General features: G+C 52.6%; 2 protein-coding genes across 3 annotated transcripts; both read left to right on the top strand.

Annotated features, from left to right (window-relative positions):
• Nucleotides 1–1,051: 1,051 nt before the first annotated feature.
• Nucleotides 1,052–8,882, top strand: FMO1 (flavin containing dimethylaniline monoxygenase 1). The gene is made up of 9 exons (XM_074832881.1): nt 1,052–1,154; nt 2,554–2,724; nt 2,932–3,120; nt 3,205–3,367; nt 4,066–4,208; nt 4,522–4,721; nt 5,237–5,592; nt 6,602–6,674; nt 7,854–8,882. Exons 2-9 carry the CDS (start codon nt 2,599–2,601, stop codon nt 8,194–8,196), a joined length of 1,593 nt encoding a protein of 530 aa, XP_074688982.1. The 5' UTR covers nt 1,052–1,154; nt 2,554–2,598; the 3' UTR covers nt 8,197–8,882.
• A 1,728-nt stretch (nt 8,883–10,610) lies between these two features.
• LOC141926674 (dimethylaniline monooxygenase [N-oxide-forming] 4-like) lies at nt 10,611–16,042 on the top strand. 2 transcript variants are annotated; one of them, XM_074832880.1, is made up of 9 exons: nt 10,611–10,790; nt 11,094–11,282; nt 11,653–11,815; nt 12,220–12,365; nt 12,718–12,917; nt 13,098–13,450; nt 13,755–13,824; nt 15,151–15,565; nt 15,719–16,042. In XM_074832880.1, the coding sequence occupies exons 1-8, from the start codon at nt 10,659–10,661 to the stop codon at nt 15,536–15,538; spliced, it is 1,641 nt and encodes a 546-aa protein (XP_074688981.1). In that variant the 5' UTR covers nt 10,611–10,658; the 3' UTR covers nt 15,539–15,565; nt 15,719–16,042. The 2 variants fall into 2 exon arrangements, with proteins under 2 accessions (XP_074688981.1, XP_074688980.1); XM_074832879.1 differs by having other exon boundaries at nt 15,151–16,042.
• The last annotated feature ends 36 nt before the right edge of the window (nt 16,043–16,078 follow it).

The raw sequence follows: 16,078 nt of genomic DNA, 5'->3' as shown, positions 1-16,078 counted from the left end.
CAGCTACAGGCCCATCTCGTGCCTCTGCAGACCTGAACACAGGCTCTGAGTCTGTTGGATGGAGCTGCTTTATTTACCGCTCTCTGTTCTGCAGACCTCAGATGTTTTTTTCTTCCCTTCCCTTGCAGTCTCCTCAGTTATTCAAACTACTTAAAGAGCTGCTATCAATCTGGGCCCATTGCTGCAGGAGTGTCTTTGTCAGTGGCAAGGAGATGCCTTGATGGGGCCGGCAGCTTTCACCACACCCTCTGCACTCACACTGCAGAGCCTCAGTGAGCTATCTGCTGTCACCCCCATGGCACACGTATCACTATGCCTTTTTCTAAACACTGGTTTTCCTAAAGACCAAGTCTTCTATCAACTGTCTCTCCACTGCCTCTGTGTCCAGATGTATTCATCTGCAGAGATTTCATAGTTTCTCACCTAAATATATTGAGTAGCTGGGGGCAAAGCCCCATCCAAAGCCACCCTTTCCCCCTTCATTGCCATGATCGTTTACCCCTGGGAGATACCTGGATGGGTACTATGTCCTGCATTGATATTTCAGCTAACGTTTCCACTTTCTCTGTGCTTAGGACCTCGGTACACTGGTGTTTGTGGCCATTTCACACTCTCCTAACTTGCATGGGGAGCCTCCTGCCCACCACTGGCAGCTGTACGTGTGGCCGATGGCATGACGCAGCCTCCGCGCCCTGTGAGCCGTGACTGCAAAACCAGCTCTCTTTTTCGGAAGGTGCCCTGGGTGCAAAGTCCTGCCAAAACTCTGCTGTTCTTTGGCCTCTTTGGCTCCCTTTTGGATGGCAGTCATGAGGCATGTGAAAAGATCCCCCAGCTGGAGCCACCCCCACACACGTGGGTTCTCCTTGCACAACTGCAGGACACATCTGGATTGCTCTGGTCTCTCCCACCAACTCAATCCCCTTTAGGGATCTTCTGGCCGTCTGGCTCACCCTGCATGACAGCAGGAGAGTCCAGTTGCTCCTCCCACTATAAACCCCAGTTGTGCAACCGCTGTGGGAGTGGGGTGGCCGTGTGGGGCGGGGGGAGCCGCCCGCCCTCCCCTGCCTCTGCCAAAGCGCTGCGTCTCGCCTATAAATCGGGAGCAAGAGGGGCTTTCCCCGCAGAGACGGAGCACAGGCGGCCAAGGCTGGGAGGTAAGTGTCCCTGGGGGACTGCGAAGGCTTTTCATTCCTCCCTGCCCCACACAAGCATCCCAAGGCTTGAGACTTCTGAGGTTAGCTGCTACAGATACTTGCAGGGACAGTATGGAAAGTGTGGCAGTAACAGAGACAGTGTTTCCTGGATGTTATTTCTAGCTTCTCTGCAAAAGGGTGGGGAAGTAAACAGCATAGGTAGCTGGGAGATGTTTGTGATATAATTCCCACCATGCAACCGCCCCCCAGACAGTTAATGATGAGCAGCTTATGCCAGCACTTTCTTCATTTAAAAAGGAAAAAGTGCAGTTTTCATTCCAACCTTGGAAAGCAGTGTATTCATTAGGTGCTGCTTTCCTACTGAAAGATGAAATTGCTCATGGGGAATTTGGTATTTTTTAGAAAATACCGTGTCTGACCCCATTTTTCTACTGAAGACTTTTTTTTTCTTTTTTTTTTTTTCCTGATGAATACACCATTCTCTGTGTCTGGTGGAAGCTGAAAGTGCTTCTCAGGGCAGAGGAGCCGGTGCCACCCAGCCGTAGTGCCGTCCCAGTATGCCAGGTTAATAACTCAGCTGAGCAGGGTGCTCCCTGCTGGCACTGGGGTTAAACCAGGGGGTGCAGCAGCACCCCCAGGGCCCCTGTGTGGTGGTCCCCGCTCTGGCAATGTCCAACCCAAGGGTTCAGGTCCATCATTCCCACAGCAGCCCTGGAAGCCTTGTAGGGCTGGATGTCAACCCCGGGGGGGCTGCTGCCTTTCGAGCCCCAGGGTGCAGCCGTTTGCAGGCTTGCAACAGCCTGTCTGTCCAGCCCAGACCTCCCCAGAGGGGCGGCTTTAGGAGACAGACACAAAAGCACCCCTAAAGCTGCGGTGTGCTACACCCGTAGCCCCTCCGTCAGCCTCGGTGGCTGTGTCAAAGTCAGGACCATGTTCCCCAGGGATGGGGGACAGCACCCAGTCAGTGATGCAGATCGAATAGCCCCAGTGCACATTTTGTTTTCTTTTCTGAGAAGGGCAGGGGCAGATCTCCAAAGATAAAATACAAATATTTGCAAGACTGATAAGGAGGAATAGTTTAAACACAGCTTGTAAATAAAAATTGGCAGCGAGTTGTGGCTTAACTACATACTTTCAAAGCAAGTTTCCAGGGCAACTGCAGGGTTTTGGAAACAGCCTGGCAAGCGTACTGTAAAAGTGAATGGATTTATTAAAAAAAAAATAATTTAAAAATAGAGAAAATTAAGATTTAATTTAATCTAACTTGTAAATGAAGATCCCAGAATGCTGATAAAAGGAATGCAAGGTTTGGGGGTGGCATATAGAGAAATCCCCTATAGAGGGTATGCCAGCAGCTGCTCCCTGAGAGGGTGGTGACTGACTGCAGGGTTTCTCCCAGGTTAAGCCCCGTTCACAGCCCAGGTGCCTGGCGGAGACAGCAAGGATGAGAGTGGCAGTGGTGGGCGCGGGTGTCAGTGGGCTGACGGCCACCAAGTGCTGTCTGGATGAAGGGCTGGAGCCCACCTGCTTCGAGCAGAGCCGGGACATCGGGGGAGTCTGGCGCTACACGGTGAGCTGGCGGTGCCTGTCCTCCCTTTCCATGGCTTGCAGGCTGGGGAGCAGGTTGAGCCGGGCTCCAGTGGGTGGGGAAGGTGAGCGAGAGCTTGCTGGATGCTGACCTCTCCCAGCTCTCCTCCCTGAGACCAGGGGAAGGGGAGCGGAGGGACAGTCCCCACCCCAGGGCGCAGGACTGATGCACCCTGGGGTGCCATACCAGGAGCACATCGAGGCTGGTCGGCCAAGCCTCTACCCATCAGTCATCAGCAACACCTCGAAGGAGATGTCGGCATTCTCTGACTTTCCCTACCCTGAGGACTTCCCGGTGTTCCTGCCCAATGCCCAGTTCCTGAACTACCTCCAGCGCTATGCTGAGCACTTCGGCCTCCGGAAACACATCAAATTTGGGGTGAGTGATGGGTGCCCTGTCACTGACCCACTCCCTGCCCATGCCAGGCTCCAGTGATGACTCTGCTTTGCTTCCACATTTCAGACCGCTGTTGTCAGCATCCGTAAACACCCCGACTTTGCCACCACGGGCCAGTGGGACGTGGTCACAGAAGCAGAGGGGAAGCAGACATTGCACGTCTTCGATGCTGTTATGGTTTGCAGTGGCAATTTCTCTGAGCCATACCTCCCCCTGCACTGTTTTCCTGGTATGGTACATGGCTGCCTGTGTTTACCTGCTTCCAGGGTCTGGGGGGAGAAGGATTAGTGGTTCCTCGGGGAAAATGCTTCCTTCCTTTTCTTGCTTCTGCTTTTTAAACCTCCTGGCATGAACTGCCTCAGAAGGCACTGGTCACTTCAGAGCAAACTTTCAAGGTACGATGGTTTAGCCTCAAAGAAACTGTCTGCACTGTATCTGAGATGGGACAAGGTCCTCTCAGTGAAGTGCCATCATCTTTGACGGGGCTGTATTCATCACTACTGTGATGAATTTCCCCAGCTGTCAGCATAGAGAGAGTTGCCTTGTCATCAGCGTTGTCAAATGCTTCTGAAGCCACTCATAGGACAGGAGAAGAGGTTTACTGGCTTTTCTGAACCTTTGCATCCCCATCCCATAAAGGCTGAATCCCAAGACTGCACCAGCACACCTCTTGTATATAACTGTCTTCTAAGTCCTACCCAGCACACGTGTCCCTGCTCGCTGCTGCACAGGGATGAGTGAGATCCCATTTTGGAGAGGAAGCACCAAATCTGTGTGCGTGGGATGAAGGGCTGGAACTCGCAGAGTCCCTGGTGGCCAGCAATTGCACTTCTTTGCTCTTGCCATCTGCATTGTTTCTATGCCAGTTCTCCCAACAAAACCCACAAATGCTCAAGTAATTAAAAGCTTTGTTTCTTTTTCCCCAAGGCATTGAGAGGTTTCAAGGCCAGTACTTTCACAGCCGGCAGTACAAGCATCCGGACGTGTTTCAGGGGAAGCGTGTCCTTGTGGTTGGCATGGGCAATTCAGGCGTGGACATTGCGGTGGAGGCCAGCCGTGTAGCCACAAAGGTACCACCCCCCAGAGGTGCAAGGAGGGTGATGATGGGGGCAATAGGTCGTTTTCCATCCTCGCAGGGAGAGCAAGCTGGGTTTACCCTGCATGGTGTCCAAACAGTATTTCTGAACCTGTATTTCTTGGTCAAAAACCTACCCTGAAAGCAAGCTGGTTGTCCTCTCCATCTCCAGCTGCCGGGAGGTCTTAAAGATGCTGTTGCTGCTTTTTCATTACGTAGCTGTCTGTGCCATGCTCCTCTGGGCTTACTTTATAAAGACAAAGCAGCAAATTCATCACCTGAATCGCTGATTCTCTGCTCTCTCCTAGGTGACTGTTAGCACCAGCCGAGGTGCCTGGGTGTTTGGCCGTGTGTTTGACCATGGCTACCCATGGGACATGGTTTACAACACTCGCCTTATGAGCCTGATAAGAAACAGTCTCCCCAGACCCCTTTCATGGGGGTTGATTAACTACAGAGTGAACCAGTGGTTCAATCACAAAAACTATGGCCTTCAACCAGAGCAAAGGTATTTCTTGGTGGCTCCCACCACAGGTGGTGTCACAGGGCTTGTGCTGCAGGCAGGGAGATCTCCAGCAAGCAACATCAACCAATGCAGCAACCAATGCCCAGACTGGAGTGATCTCCAGCAGGGAGTTTGTAGCCCAGCAGGAGAAGATAAACTGTGGTGTGAGATGGAGCACACTAAGAAGGACCAGAGGAGTTTTCTTCATGAGGCTCTCTGGGAAAAGAGGAGGAGGGAGGTTTAAAGCATGGATCAGCTCTGAAAAGAGATGGTTTAAAGGGTAACTGAGTGAATGAAGGAAGAAGGCAGGAGATGTCCATGAGTCACTCAGGCTGTGGGACGGGGTGACATTGGTGCAAATGTGAAACATGTCAGTGTTTGGAGAGCGGGGAGGCAGGGCTGTTAGCTCAGAGCAAGTGACACCAGATCTTAGGGCTGGAGGGCCGAGGGTGGGAGCAGGGGCACTGGCAGGGCTTGTTTGTGGTCTCCAACGTTCGGAACCCCTTGGCTCTCCACAGCTGCCTGGTGCGCGAGCCTGTGCTGAACGATGACCTGCCAAGCTACATCCTGACGGGGAGGATCACCATCAAGCCGGGCGTGAAGGAATTCAAGGACAACTCGGTTGTTTTCCACAATTGCCCTGAGGAGGAGCCCATCGATATTGTTGTTTTCTGCACGGGCTACAATGTCTCCTTCCCATTTCTAGAAGAAGCAGTCATCAAGGTGGAAAACAAGCATGCATCCCTCTACAAATACGTGTTCCCAACCCACCTGCAGAGGCCCACCCTGGCTGTCGTTGGGCTGATCAAGACATTAGGAGCCATGATGCCTGTGACAGAGGTGCAAGCACGCTGGGTGACCCGTGTCTTCAAAGGTAGGAGAGCTAACATGAGCTCTCCCATGTACCAAAACACAGTTCAAACTGGACATGTCTTGTCCCCTCCATGCACCAAGAGGGATTTTTGTCTTTGGAAACCCCAGAGCTAAGAAGCTCTCTTCAAAGTGGACAAGGAAGCATTTCTAGGGCTCAGGCTTCTCAAGTTATTTCTCTTCAGCTGAGCTACAGCAACATGAGTGCATGCTTGGTCCAAGCTACATGCAAGTTCATGACATCTACCTTAAATCACTTTTTTTGCCCATTAACCTGGTGCTTTGGCCACTGCCTGCTGCAAGCCAAGAGCGTGCACTGCATTCCTTACTGTGACTCAGCTGATGTGCGGTCCTGCACCTGAGCCTGCAAACCATGGTCTAAACTAAGTTGTTCAAGACAGTATTTTCTCTCTAAAATACTTTAGAAGTCAGAGCATAGAGATGGATATGTAAACCGGGATGCACAGATGAGAGTTGTCTTTAAGATACTGTGTTGGATCCATCCCTGCAGAATTCACTACTCTGTAAGGAACAGGATGGTTTTTCCACCATGACTACCAGAGGAGAAGAGTCCCATTTCCCCACGAGAGGAATTTTTTGTAATTATTGGGGTGAGGAAAGAAACCAACTCTTTGGGGTTTTTTAATAAAAATAACAATAATAACCTCCCACTGGGCTGGTGTGGAGGGCTGCATTAAGGCTTCTCCACAGAGCCAGGGGAAGTTCTGGGGTTTCTCTTTGGGATGATCCTCTCTGGGGCTTGCATGACCCATCTCGCCCCACATCATCTGCCATGCCCTGACAGCACAAATCTGTAAGAGCAGGAAAAAGTGCAGGTGAATTTCTACCACCATGGAGGGCTGGTCTCTGGCAGAATTGCCCGTGCTGAGCTAAATCCAGGAACGAGTCTTTCCTGCTCTCCTGGGGAAGGGCTTCCCATGTTTTGCACTGCTGAATGAGTTCCCAAGTCCTTCCAGGAGTTAAACTATGCAGGACGCTCTCTTCTTTTCTAGGCTTGTGTCGGTTGCCTCCTCAGTCTCTTATGGAGAAGGAAGTAAACGAGAAGAAGAAAAACCAAGTGCGAAGGTAAGCCAGTTCCCAGAGCCCCGAAGGTTTTTTGGTGGATTGAAAAGCCCCTGCAGTTTAGGGGACAGCAACACAGCTCACACTGCAGCTGCTCCCTGCCTGTATACCAGAGGCGAGGGGGGGAAGCTGAGATCTAGCCACCCCCTTATTGGCTTGCGCTGAGCCAATGTAACCTTTGATTTGATTCTGCTATTTTGACTGTTGATGTCAGGAATAAATCAATTCAGGGTAGTTGAGACTAAAGCTTGCTTGGTAGTTGGGGAAGTGTGCCAGGGTCCCCAGAGACTGAGAAATAAAATGGCAGAGAAATTAGTGGTAATAAATGCAGAGTAGTTCAGCAGGGGGGGGAAAAGCCAACCTGAAGTGTACATGCAAATTGTCTCACCTTTCAGCATGGAGATCTGAGTCGCTGTGAAGAGGTGTCTAAGCACACCAGCATGTGGTTCACGGGCAGGCAAAAGGTCAGATCAAAGGCTAAGAAATATTAGGAAATGAATGAGATAAAACCAGGAAACTGGGTGGTGTATCAATCCATGGTTCACCTAGATCACTATAGTAGAAAAGGCACAGAAGAGTGAAACACAGAATTGAACAGAACAATTGCTGTACAATACAAGGCTAAACACATGTGGCCTTTTTCAGCCCACCAAAGGTGAGACATGAAGCTGTGAATTCTGCAGAGAAGGTGAACTGGAAGCAATTCCCCAAGTCACCATGTCTTTTTGCAATACTCGGTGAAAAAGAATGAGGGAAACTAAAGGGTGCCACCTTTCTCACGCTGCACACTTCTCTGCAGAGAGCAAAGGGAGACTAGTTTTTAAAAAAGCAAACAAAACAAACAAAACTAGTTTGACAAAGTCTTTTAGAAAAAGTCTACCAAAGTGAAGAGAGGGGGTCCGGGCACAACTTGTGGGTGATGAAGTGAAGGAGCAACTGATGCACGTGAGAAGGGTGTGTACCAGAGCCAGCATCACTTTACATGTGCTGTGTCTTGGGCAGGATTTGAGCCCAGACAGACCCTGGTTCCCACTGCACATACACCCAGTGCTTTCCTAAGAGGAATCCCGTTGCATTTGGATGCAATAACAATGTGGATGCAGAGGATCTGACCTCCAGTTCCTCTCGGACACACTGATGCCAATCCTTCTCCCACATCTTTTTCTTCTCCAATTCATTAAGGTTTGGTCTGTCCTTTGATGAAGTCCTCAAAACCGAGTGGCTGGTCTACATGGATGAGCTGGCCTCCTTCATCGGCGCCAAGCCCAGCGTGCTGGGACTGCTCTGCAGAGACCCCCGGCTGGCCCTCACCATTTTCTTCGGCCCCTGTACCCCCTACCAGTACCGCTTGGGGGGCCCGGGGCGCTGGGAGGGGGCACGCCAGGCCATCCTCACGCAGTGGGACCGAACCCTGAAGCCCACGAGAACGCGAGTCCCCGCCAGCTCCTCCAGCCTCTGCCCTTCTCTCTTGACTGTGGTGGGGGTTCTCCTGCTCCTGGCTGCCCTGGTTTTTGGTTTCCAGTAGATTTTAGAGCCTGTTTAGGTTTTTTTCTTGTCCTTGGGGATGTTATCTCGGGTCAGACAGTTCCACAGAGTGTCACGGGACAGGAAGAAAGGGATTTCACCAGATCACAACCAATTTAAAACTTTAACCAGCAGCACAAACCTCTCTCTGCTGCAGCTCACTCCCAAGCACAGCTTTTCAGACCTGACTAGTGGGGGATGGCAGCCTCCCCCCAGCATTATTGCCTCTCTGCTGCTCTCTTGCCTGCTGCCATGAGCAGAGCATGGCTGTGTGACATGGCCATGCCTGGACCACACTGGCCAGGACGCAATGAGGACAAGACTAGCAAAAATGGCTTTGGGTGTCACAAATGGAAAGGAGCACAGGTGCCCAGCCCTGCCCCAAATCACCCGGGAACTGGGGTCCTTAGTCCAGCAAGGGGTTATGTGGACTGGGTATGCAGGTCAGGCTGTCCCTTCTTCCAACCTTAAACCCTATGACCCAAAAATCCCAGTTTGGGTTGAACCAGTGCATCTTTCCAGCACAAGGGCCCTGACTGCAGTGGTTTGTCAACTCTGAGACCAGGGCTGGTACCCTGCGGGACTGAGCACTCCCAACACTGCTTCCCTGCACTCCCCACCACCTGGGGCTTTGTTTTGCGCGTGGAGAGACTTTCAATCAATAAAACCTCATCGGCTGTGGCAGGAGCGTGTTGCCGGCTGCTGCCTTGTTGTCTCTCTGTGTGCATGGGAAGAGCTGGGGGGTCCCATGCCTGGGCTGAGGCTGTGCCAGCAGGTGCTGTGGGCAACCCATAAGCCTGGGGCTGCAAGGGCTTTCATCACTCACCAAAAATGAGGCTGCACTGTGCACCATGTCCCCCATCCATGACATCTGCTAGCACGTGGCCAAAGGGAGTGTGCTCCACTGACTTTCCGGGGATGCCGAGTGAACGCCTGCCCAGTACAGGCACAACACGGAGGGGACAGATCAGGACAACCCCAAGCTGCTGCCAGGGCTGGGGCAGCAGCAAGCTGCGGTGCAGGAGTCCTTGCAAGTGCAGCTCCCTTGGGATTATGGTCTGGATTTCCACCCTGCATCACCGCGGGGAGGTTGAGAACTTGCTGCCAGCGCATTTAAGCACAGCAGAGCAGGGGAGTGTGGGTGTAAAGGTCAGTGGTGCAAGAGCTGGGGCGAGCTGCCCGGACTTCAGCCTTTCCTTTAAATCTGTGGCTAGAGAAACTCGAAGCAAAGTTCGGCCGAAGCCTGAACAGCGAAGGCACAGTTCCACCTCTCAAGGTTTGGTCCTCGTTTCTCTCTGGCTGGGTGTTGCAGGCTTTAAAAATGGGCAGCCAGCTCTCTGGGGTTTGGTGTTTGCTGCTGGCTTTGCCTCGCTGCTGGTGTGGGGAGAGGGGGTGTCGCGGGGACCTTCCAGAGCAAAGCAGCGCTGGAAAAGAGGGGTGACTTTAGCGCCTCAGGCACGTCGCTACCATTTCCCAAAGCCAAGGGAGGCTCCGGAAATGGGGGGTGGGCGATTTTTGGTATGTCCTGCCCTGTTTCTGCAGATCAAGGAGTGGCTAAGGCTGGGCTTTTGGATGCAGAGGGGGTTTTGCACCTCACTCATTTTTCCCTGGCTTTCTGCAGTTTCCTTCAGTTCCTGTTTATGTTAACTTACTTTTTTGACACAAAATAGGTATAAAAAAAGTTATAAATTACTCTTTCTTCAGACTCTGCAGTAGGAGTGTTTGTTATCTAATCAAAGTTCATGTGGGTTCATTTTTTCCCTAGTTTCTTTGCTTCCCAGTCAAGCTTGGTGCAGCTCAGTTTACACAGCTCAAGCTTTGAGTTCCTCCCATTTATACACTGCGTTTCCTGGGTTTCTTACCTTTTGTATATTCTGTAATCCCAGCCACACTTTCATGGTGCTGTCTAACTTCTGAATCACTGCGCAGTGCTCCTGCTCAGTCAGGCATCACTTTTTTTAAAAAAAAACCCTTTTTGTTTTCAAGATAATGCCTTTTAATGGGAAATTTAAAAGGAAAGCGTGAAAATGAGCCAGCTTAGCTGAAATTGTTTCTTGAAAAGGTTTCAGAAGGATCACTTTGTGCAGGCAGAAGCAGATAGCTGTGAGCCCCTTCCCCTTCTTTGCATGCCCTGGTTTGGGCCAGGAAAGGGAATAATAGAAGCAGCAGTGCAGTAAGGTTTAAAAGTGGCTCCTTTTCCCCCGCCTGCAGGAGGGGAATCACTGGACCCTCAGTGTGTATTTAGCACAGCAGGAAGGGTAATGAGCAGCATCCATCTGTAATGCTCGAGTCAGGAGCTGGCGATGGCTTTCTCCAAGGACAGTTTTTCTCTGTGGACACCCATAGCCAGAGAAGACATGGGGTGTTTGGGGATGGGAAGAAGGGACTGATGTTTCTGCTAATCCCTAGGCTATTTTATTTCCAGTTGCTCACACACTGGCCCACAGCCTGCTGCAGGACAGCATGGTGCGGCGCGTGGCTGTTATCGGGGCCGGGGCTGGCGGGTTGGCCTCTGTCAAGTGCTGCCTGGATGAGGGGCTGGAGCCCACATGCTTCGAGAGGAGTGAGGACATCGGGGGGCTCTGGCGCTACACGGTCAGTGGGCTCTGCCTCATGGGGAGGATTGTCCTTGCGTTTGTCCCCTCCCTCAGATGCCCTTTGCCTGCAGCAAAGAGGAAATGGTGGCCATGCCCTCGGGGACTGTCCCTGTCCCAGGCTTGGGGCTCCCCCTGACTCCAAGGTGGAGAAGAAGATGGAGGGAGCAGAAGCCATGGTCACCAGATGCTGGTCCTGGTTTATTCCTTGTATCTGAATACAAGGCAGAAAAATACTCAAATACTCTGGGGGGAGAAAGTCCTTCCCTGCACACCTGTGAACGGCACCACTGGCTTCACACAGGACTCCAGGGATGGCGGGAGGGTCAGCGTGTACCGCTCGGTCATCACTAACACCTCCAAGGAGATGTCCTGCTTCAGCGACTTCCCCTGCCCGGAGAATTTTCCCAGTTTCCTACCCCACAGCCTCCTCCTGGAGTACTTTCGGATGTATGCCCAGCACTTTGACCTCCTGCGACACATACGCTTCAAGGTGAGCAAGGACCCCAAACACCATGGGGAGAATAGCCATCAGTGGCTGCAGATAGCAGGGCATCGCCCAGGTGGGATGGGACAATGCTGTGTGCGATCTTGTGAGGACCACGTGCCTTTTGCATCCTGAACATAGCCTTTTTGGCTCCATGTTTTAAATTAGGCTGCTTGAACATGGGCTGCCTGGTGCATCTCCCCCCTCAACGCCATCACCAGGGGAAAGGTGCAGGGTGGGATTTAACAGCTTCAGCAGTGGCATGCAGCTCCCCAGGGACTCAGCCTGCCCCTGGCAGCTCCAGCCCTTTGCAGGCAGGTCCTCTCCAAACTGCGGCACAGTCCTTGACTGCTGTTCTGTTGGCCTTTGGTGCAAGACGACAGCTCTCAGTGTGAGAAAGCGCCCGGATTTCGCCATCTCGGGGCAGTGGGAGGTGGTCACTGAGACCAATGGCATCCAGGAGTCACACATCTTCGATGCCGTCATGGTTTGCACCGGCCATTACCAGGAGCCCTACTTACCATTGGCTTCTTTCCCAGGTAAGCCCTGCCTCGTCAGTGGGCGGGCTGGGGCTGCCCCGTGGGGCTTCACCCAGCACCCATGGGTCCCTTGGCTCCTTTTACCTCTGCGAGCCTTCCTGCTCCACAAAGCTCCCACACTGGGGCAGGCGGGACATTCACCCCATGGGAATGGTGGGGGGTATTCCCAGGAATGGGGAAAAACACCTCATAAAGATGCAGCCAAGCTCTTGCATGAGAATTTGAAAAGCAGGACCAAGCTGAGGAGGAGCAGGAGGGTGGCTTCACCCAGGGAGCCAAGACCTCCATGGGCTTCTCAGCTGCAAGCAGAGGTGGGAGGTGGAGGGTCAGGGGCCACAGAGGGTCCAGGCATGAGTCTGTGGCAAGCAAATGTATGTAGGAGATGCTCCCTGCTCTCTGCCTAGGTATTGACACATGCTTCAAAGGCCAGTACCTCCACAGTCGGGAATACAAAGAGGTGGAGGCTTTCCGGGGAAAGCGGGTCCTCGTGGTTGGCATTGGCAACACCGGTGGTGACCTCTCCGTGGAGCTGAGCCGCGTGGCTGCGAAGGTACAGCTCCATGGTGGTGCTGAGCCTGGCCAGGGACCCCAGGAGCCGGTGGCTTGGGGTACGCGCAGGAAGCTTTGCCCACCAGGTTTCTCAATAAGTAGCACTTCAGACTGAGGGCAATTGAAGAAGCTCTGCAATTCCTGGTGAGTTTGGGCCACCTAAGGAGTGGCCATTCAGCAGCTGTGGGAACTTTGCAGAAGCTACCATGAGCTGTTCGGTTCATCCAAACACCGTCTCCTTCCCTTGGGATAACCCTCTCGGCTCCCACATGTGGGAGATAGGATTTGCCATTCAGGGCAAAACCAGCAACAAGATGTCTGGTCAGGAGGCTGAGACCTGCCTTCTCCCCCAGGTGTTCCTCAGCGCCAGGAGCAACACGTGGGTGTTCAGCCGGGTCTCAGACCACGGCTTCCCCTTGGACATGGTCAGAACCACTCGCTTCAACCATTTTCTGGACTGGATTCTCCCATCAGCCCTCATGAAGAGGATCAAGTTTTGGAAGTGCAATTCATGGTTTAACCACGTGAACTATGGCTTGGCTTCCACCAAAAGGTGTTTTTTATGACTATGTTGTTGGTTGGTCAGGGGGGTTTTAATGGCATGAAATGCTCAATTTTTAATTTCAGGGGATATTTGTGGAATAACAAACCATTGGAGGGGAACTCTGGCCACAAAAGACATTTCAGGTCCCTCCCAGATGCTAACATTGCTGTCCTCTTTTCCACCTGCAAGCTCCAACTTTAAGATAATCGTCAATGAAGAGCTGCCATTTTGCCTCCTCTCTGGGACCATTGTGTTGAAGCCAAATGTGAAGGAGTTCACCGAAAGCTCTGCTGTTTTTGAAGATGGGACAACCGAAGAGAACATCGATGTGGTGCTCTTTGCCACAGGCTACATCTTCTCATTTCCCTTCCTCGAAGACTCAGTTCGCAGCCTCTTCGATGATAACCGTTCACTCTATAAACGCATCTTCCCTCCCCAGCTAGAAAAGCCAACCCTGGCCATCATCGGCTTAGTCCAGCTGACCGGCTCTGTGATGGTGGGAGCAGAAATGCAGGCCCGCTGGGTGACAGGGATCTTTGCAGGTGGGAGATGGGCTGCAAGAATGGGGGAATCTGCTGTGGTGGGAGGTTTGGGGCAGCCTGACCTGCTGTCCACAGAGTCTAGGGCATATTTTGACTCCTGCTACAATGTCCATGGTGGCCACAGGCATTAGTAGCACCGTGGCCTCTGCCCCTAGCTGCATCCCCATATCACTGTTGCTCCACACACGCTGCTGTAGCCAGCAAGCATGAACGCTCTCGGTAAAGGGGCTGGGAGCATGGGAAGGGGGTGAACTTTTCAGCTTACAGTGCTGCTGAAGGTCTCTGGTTTCTCTGTTCTTCTCAGGCTGGAACAAGCTCCCTCCCACCAGCAGAATGATAGCTGATGTTTTGAAGAAGAAGCCGCCGGTCAAAAGGTGCATGATGCTCCTGTGCTCATGACGCGATGGGCACCGTGTGCCAGGATAACCCCAGGGAAAGGGGGGGCCCTATGGCAGTCATGGGAGGGACCCACTGAGGACACTCAACTATTATTGGATGCATTTATTCCCTCACCACCCAGAGCGAGGTGTGAGGATATGTTGTTGTGGCTCCTTTATGGATGATAGACCAAGACACCAAAGGCATAGTGCTCTGGAGCAGCTTATGTCAAGACCCAAGACCTGCAGGTCCCCTCCGCCAGACCTCCAAGCAATGTCCTTATTCCCAGCATGTCAAGATGGAGGTTGGTTTCCTCCAGACTAAGGGTGCCATCTCGTGGCTTCTCCCTCCCAAATCCAGGCAGCAGGGAGCGCTGGGGTCAGGGCCAAGCCGCATCCAGACAATTAAGAGTCAGGTGATGTGGATAGGGGACTGTTTGGTGGCAGTTTTTGACAGGTCAAGATAAGGATTAGACAAGGCTTGAACTCATCTGTTGTGTACATGGGAGCTAACATCCTGCCTTGTTGGCACTGGCATTTTACAGGCAGTTGAAACGTGTCCTCAAGGCTGTGGGATGGGTGATGGTGGATGTGCTGCCTTGCAGCAGCTTTCAGAAGCAAGGAGGGGACCTCGGGCCAGGCGGGGTTCAGGCTGGGTTAGGTCTGCCATCAAGGGAGAACTGGCTCATAGGGCACTGGTGAAAATCTGGGACAAAACAGAGCCACGGAGATTGTCACCAGGAGCCCCAGTGATTGCAGACACAATGCTGTTACACAGCAATATGGGAGTCTGAGGTGCAACAGAGACAAACTCGAGGCTGTCCCAAATTTGCTGAAGCAGATTCAGCACACATCCTCCCTCCTGTGAGGGAGATGGGGCCTCAAGCAGAAAAATCCTGGAGGTCCCTCCCAGCATGGGAAGCTTTCTACAACTTCCAGTTTTTCCCAGTCCCCTTGGCAGTCTTTTCTGTGAATGTCTACTCTTCTACCTCTCAAAATCAGCCAAATCCACAGCTGTGAACCTTGGGGAAGGATGTGGCATGGGTATTTGAGCATTACAACAATGGCAGTATTATGCTAAACCACTTCTGGGGCCACAACTAGGTTGCAGAGACAAAACAAGCTTCTGCCTATTCGCTGACCCACGTAACTGCTAGGGACCAACCCCACAGAGGCTCTTTTAGGTTTGTCTGGGGCTGAGGGAGCTTGGCCCCAGAGACTGGGGCTTGGCCAATGTCTGAGCTGAGCTTTTGCCTTCCGTGGAGCTGGGAACTGAGATGGGATGATGCTATTTCATTTTGTCTCTTTTATGTCCCATTGAAGGGATCTATCCAAGAGGGAGAACTTGAAGATGAGTTTTATCAGCTACACGGATGAAATTGCTTCGTGTGCTGGCGTAAAGCCCAGTGTGCTGAGGCTGCTCCTGACAGACCCCCGGCTGGCCCTGGCTGTCTTCTTTGGCCCCTGCACACCCTACCAGTACCGACTGGTGGGACGGGGGAAGTGGAGCGGGGCCAGAGAGGCCATCCTGACTCAGTGGCACCGGACACTGAAGCCCTTGAGAACTCGAGTGGTGGATGACTCCTCTGATGGCTCTGATGGCCAGCACTGGATGTGGCTGCTGGCCCTGCCAGTGGCTCTTGCAGCAGGTTTCCTCCTCTCCAAATACCCCCGGCTGGGCTGGACCCCCCAGGCAGGTCTCCAGCTGTAGAAGAAACCTGGTGAGACCTGGTCCCAGGTGAGCTGAGGACAGTGCGAAGCTGTGCTGTCAGCGGGGCTGGAGCTGGCCCAGCACTGGCAGGAGCCCAGACCCCGGCCCTGTTGGGTGTCCGGCCTCCTCCTGCCCATTTCACACCCACCAAGGGCTGTACGGAGCATTTACCCCAAACAGAATCACAGAATCATCTAGGTTGGAAAGGACCTTGAAGATCATCTAGTCCAACCGTAAACCTGCCACAACCCGTGCCTGCGTTGCACCCGTGCCAGGCTGGATCTCCAGAGGACTTTTGGGAAGAGCCATGTTGGGACAGGCAGGTGCACGGGGCCAGCCTTCCTCCCCCCGGCTCGCCCAGAGCTTCCGCCATAAAATTTCAGCAAGACTCACGACACCTTGAGATTTTTCTGAAACACTAACTGTAGAGATCTTTGTGTTTGTCTGGTAACTTTTGGGATGTGAAGTAGAGAGCCACAAATAAACCTCACGGATTCGATCTTCTCTGATGGTTTTATTAATGGTTTATTGTCAGTGGGG

Source organism: Strix aluco, chromosome 8, assembly GCF_031877795.1.
Source record: "Strix aluco isolate bStrAlu1 chromosome 8, bStrAlu1.hap1, whole genome shotgun sequence".
Taxonomy (NCBI): Eukaryota; Metazoa; Chordata; class Aves; order Strigiformes; family Strigidae; genus Strix; species Strix aluco.
The sequence above is the reverse complement of the archived record's forward strand: the minus strand, read 5'-3'. Positions and strand labels throughout refer to the sequence as shown.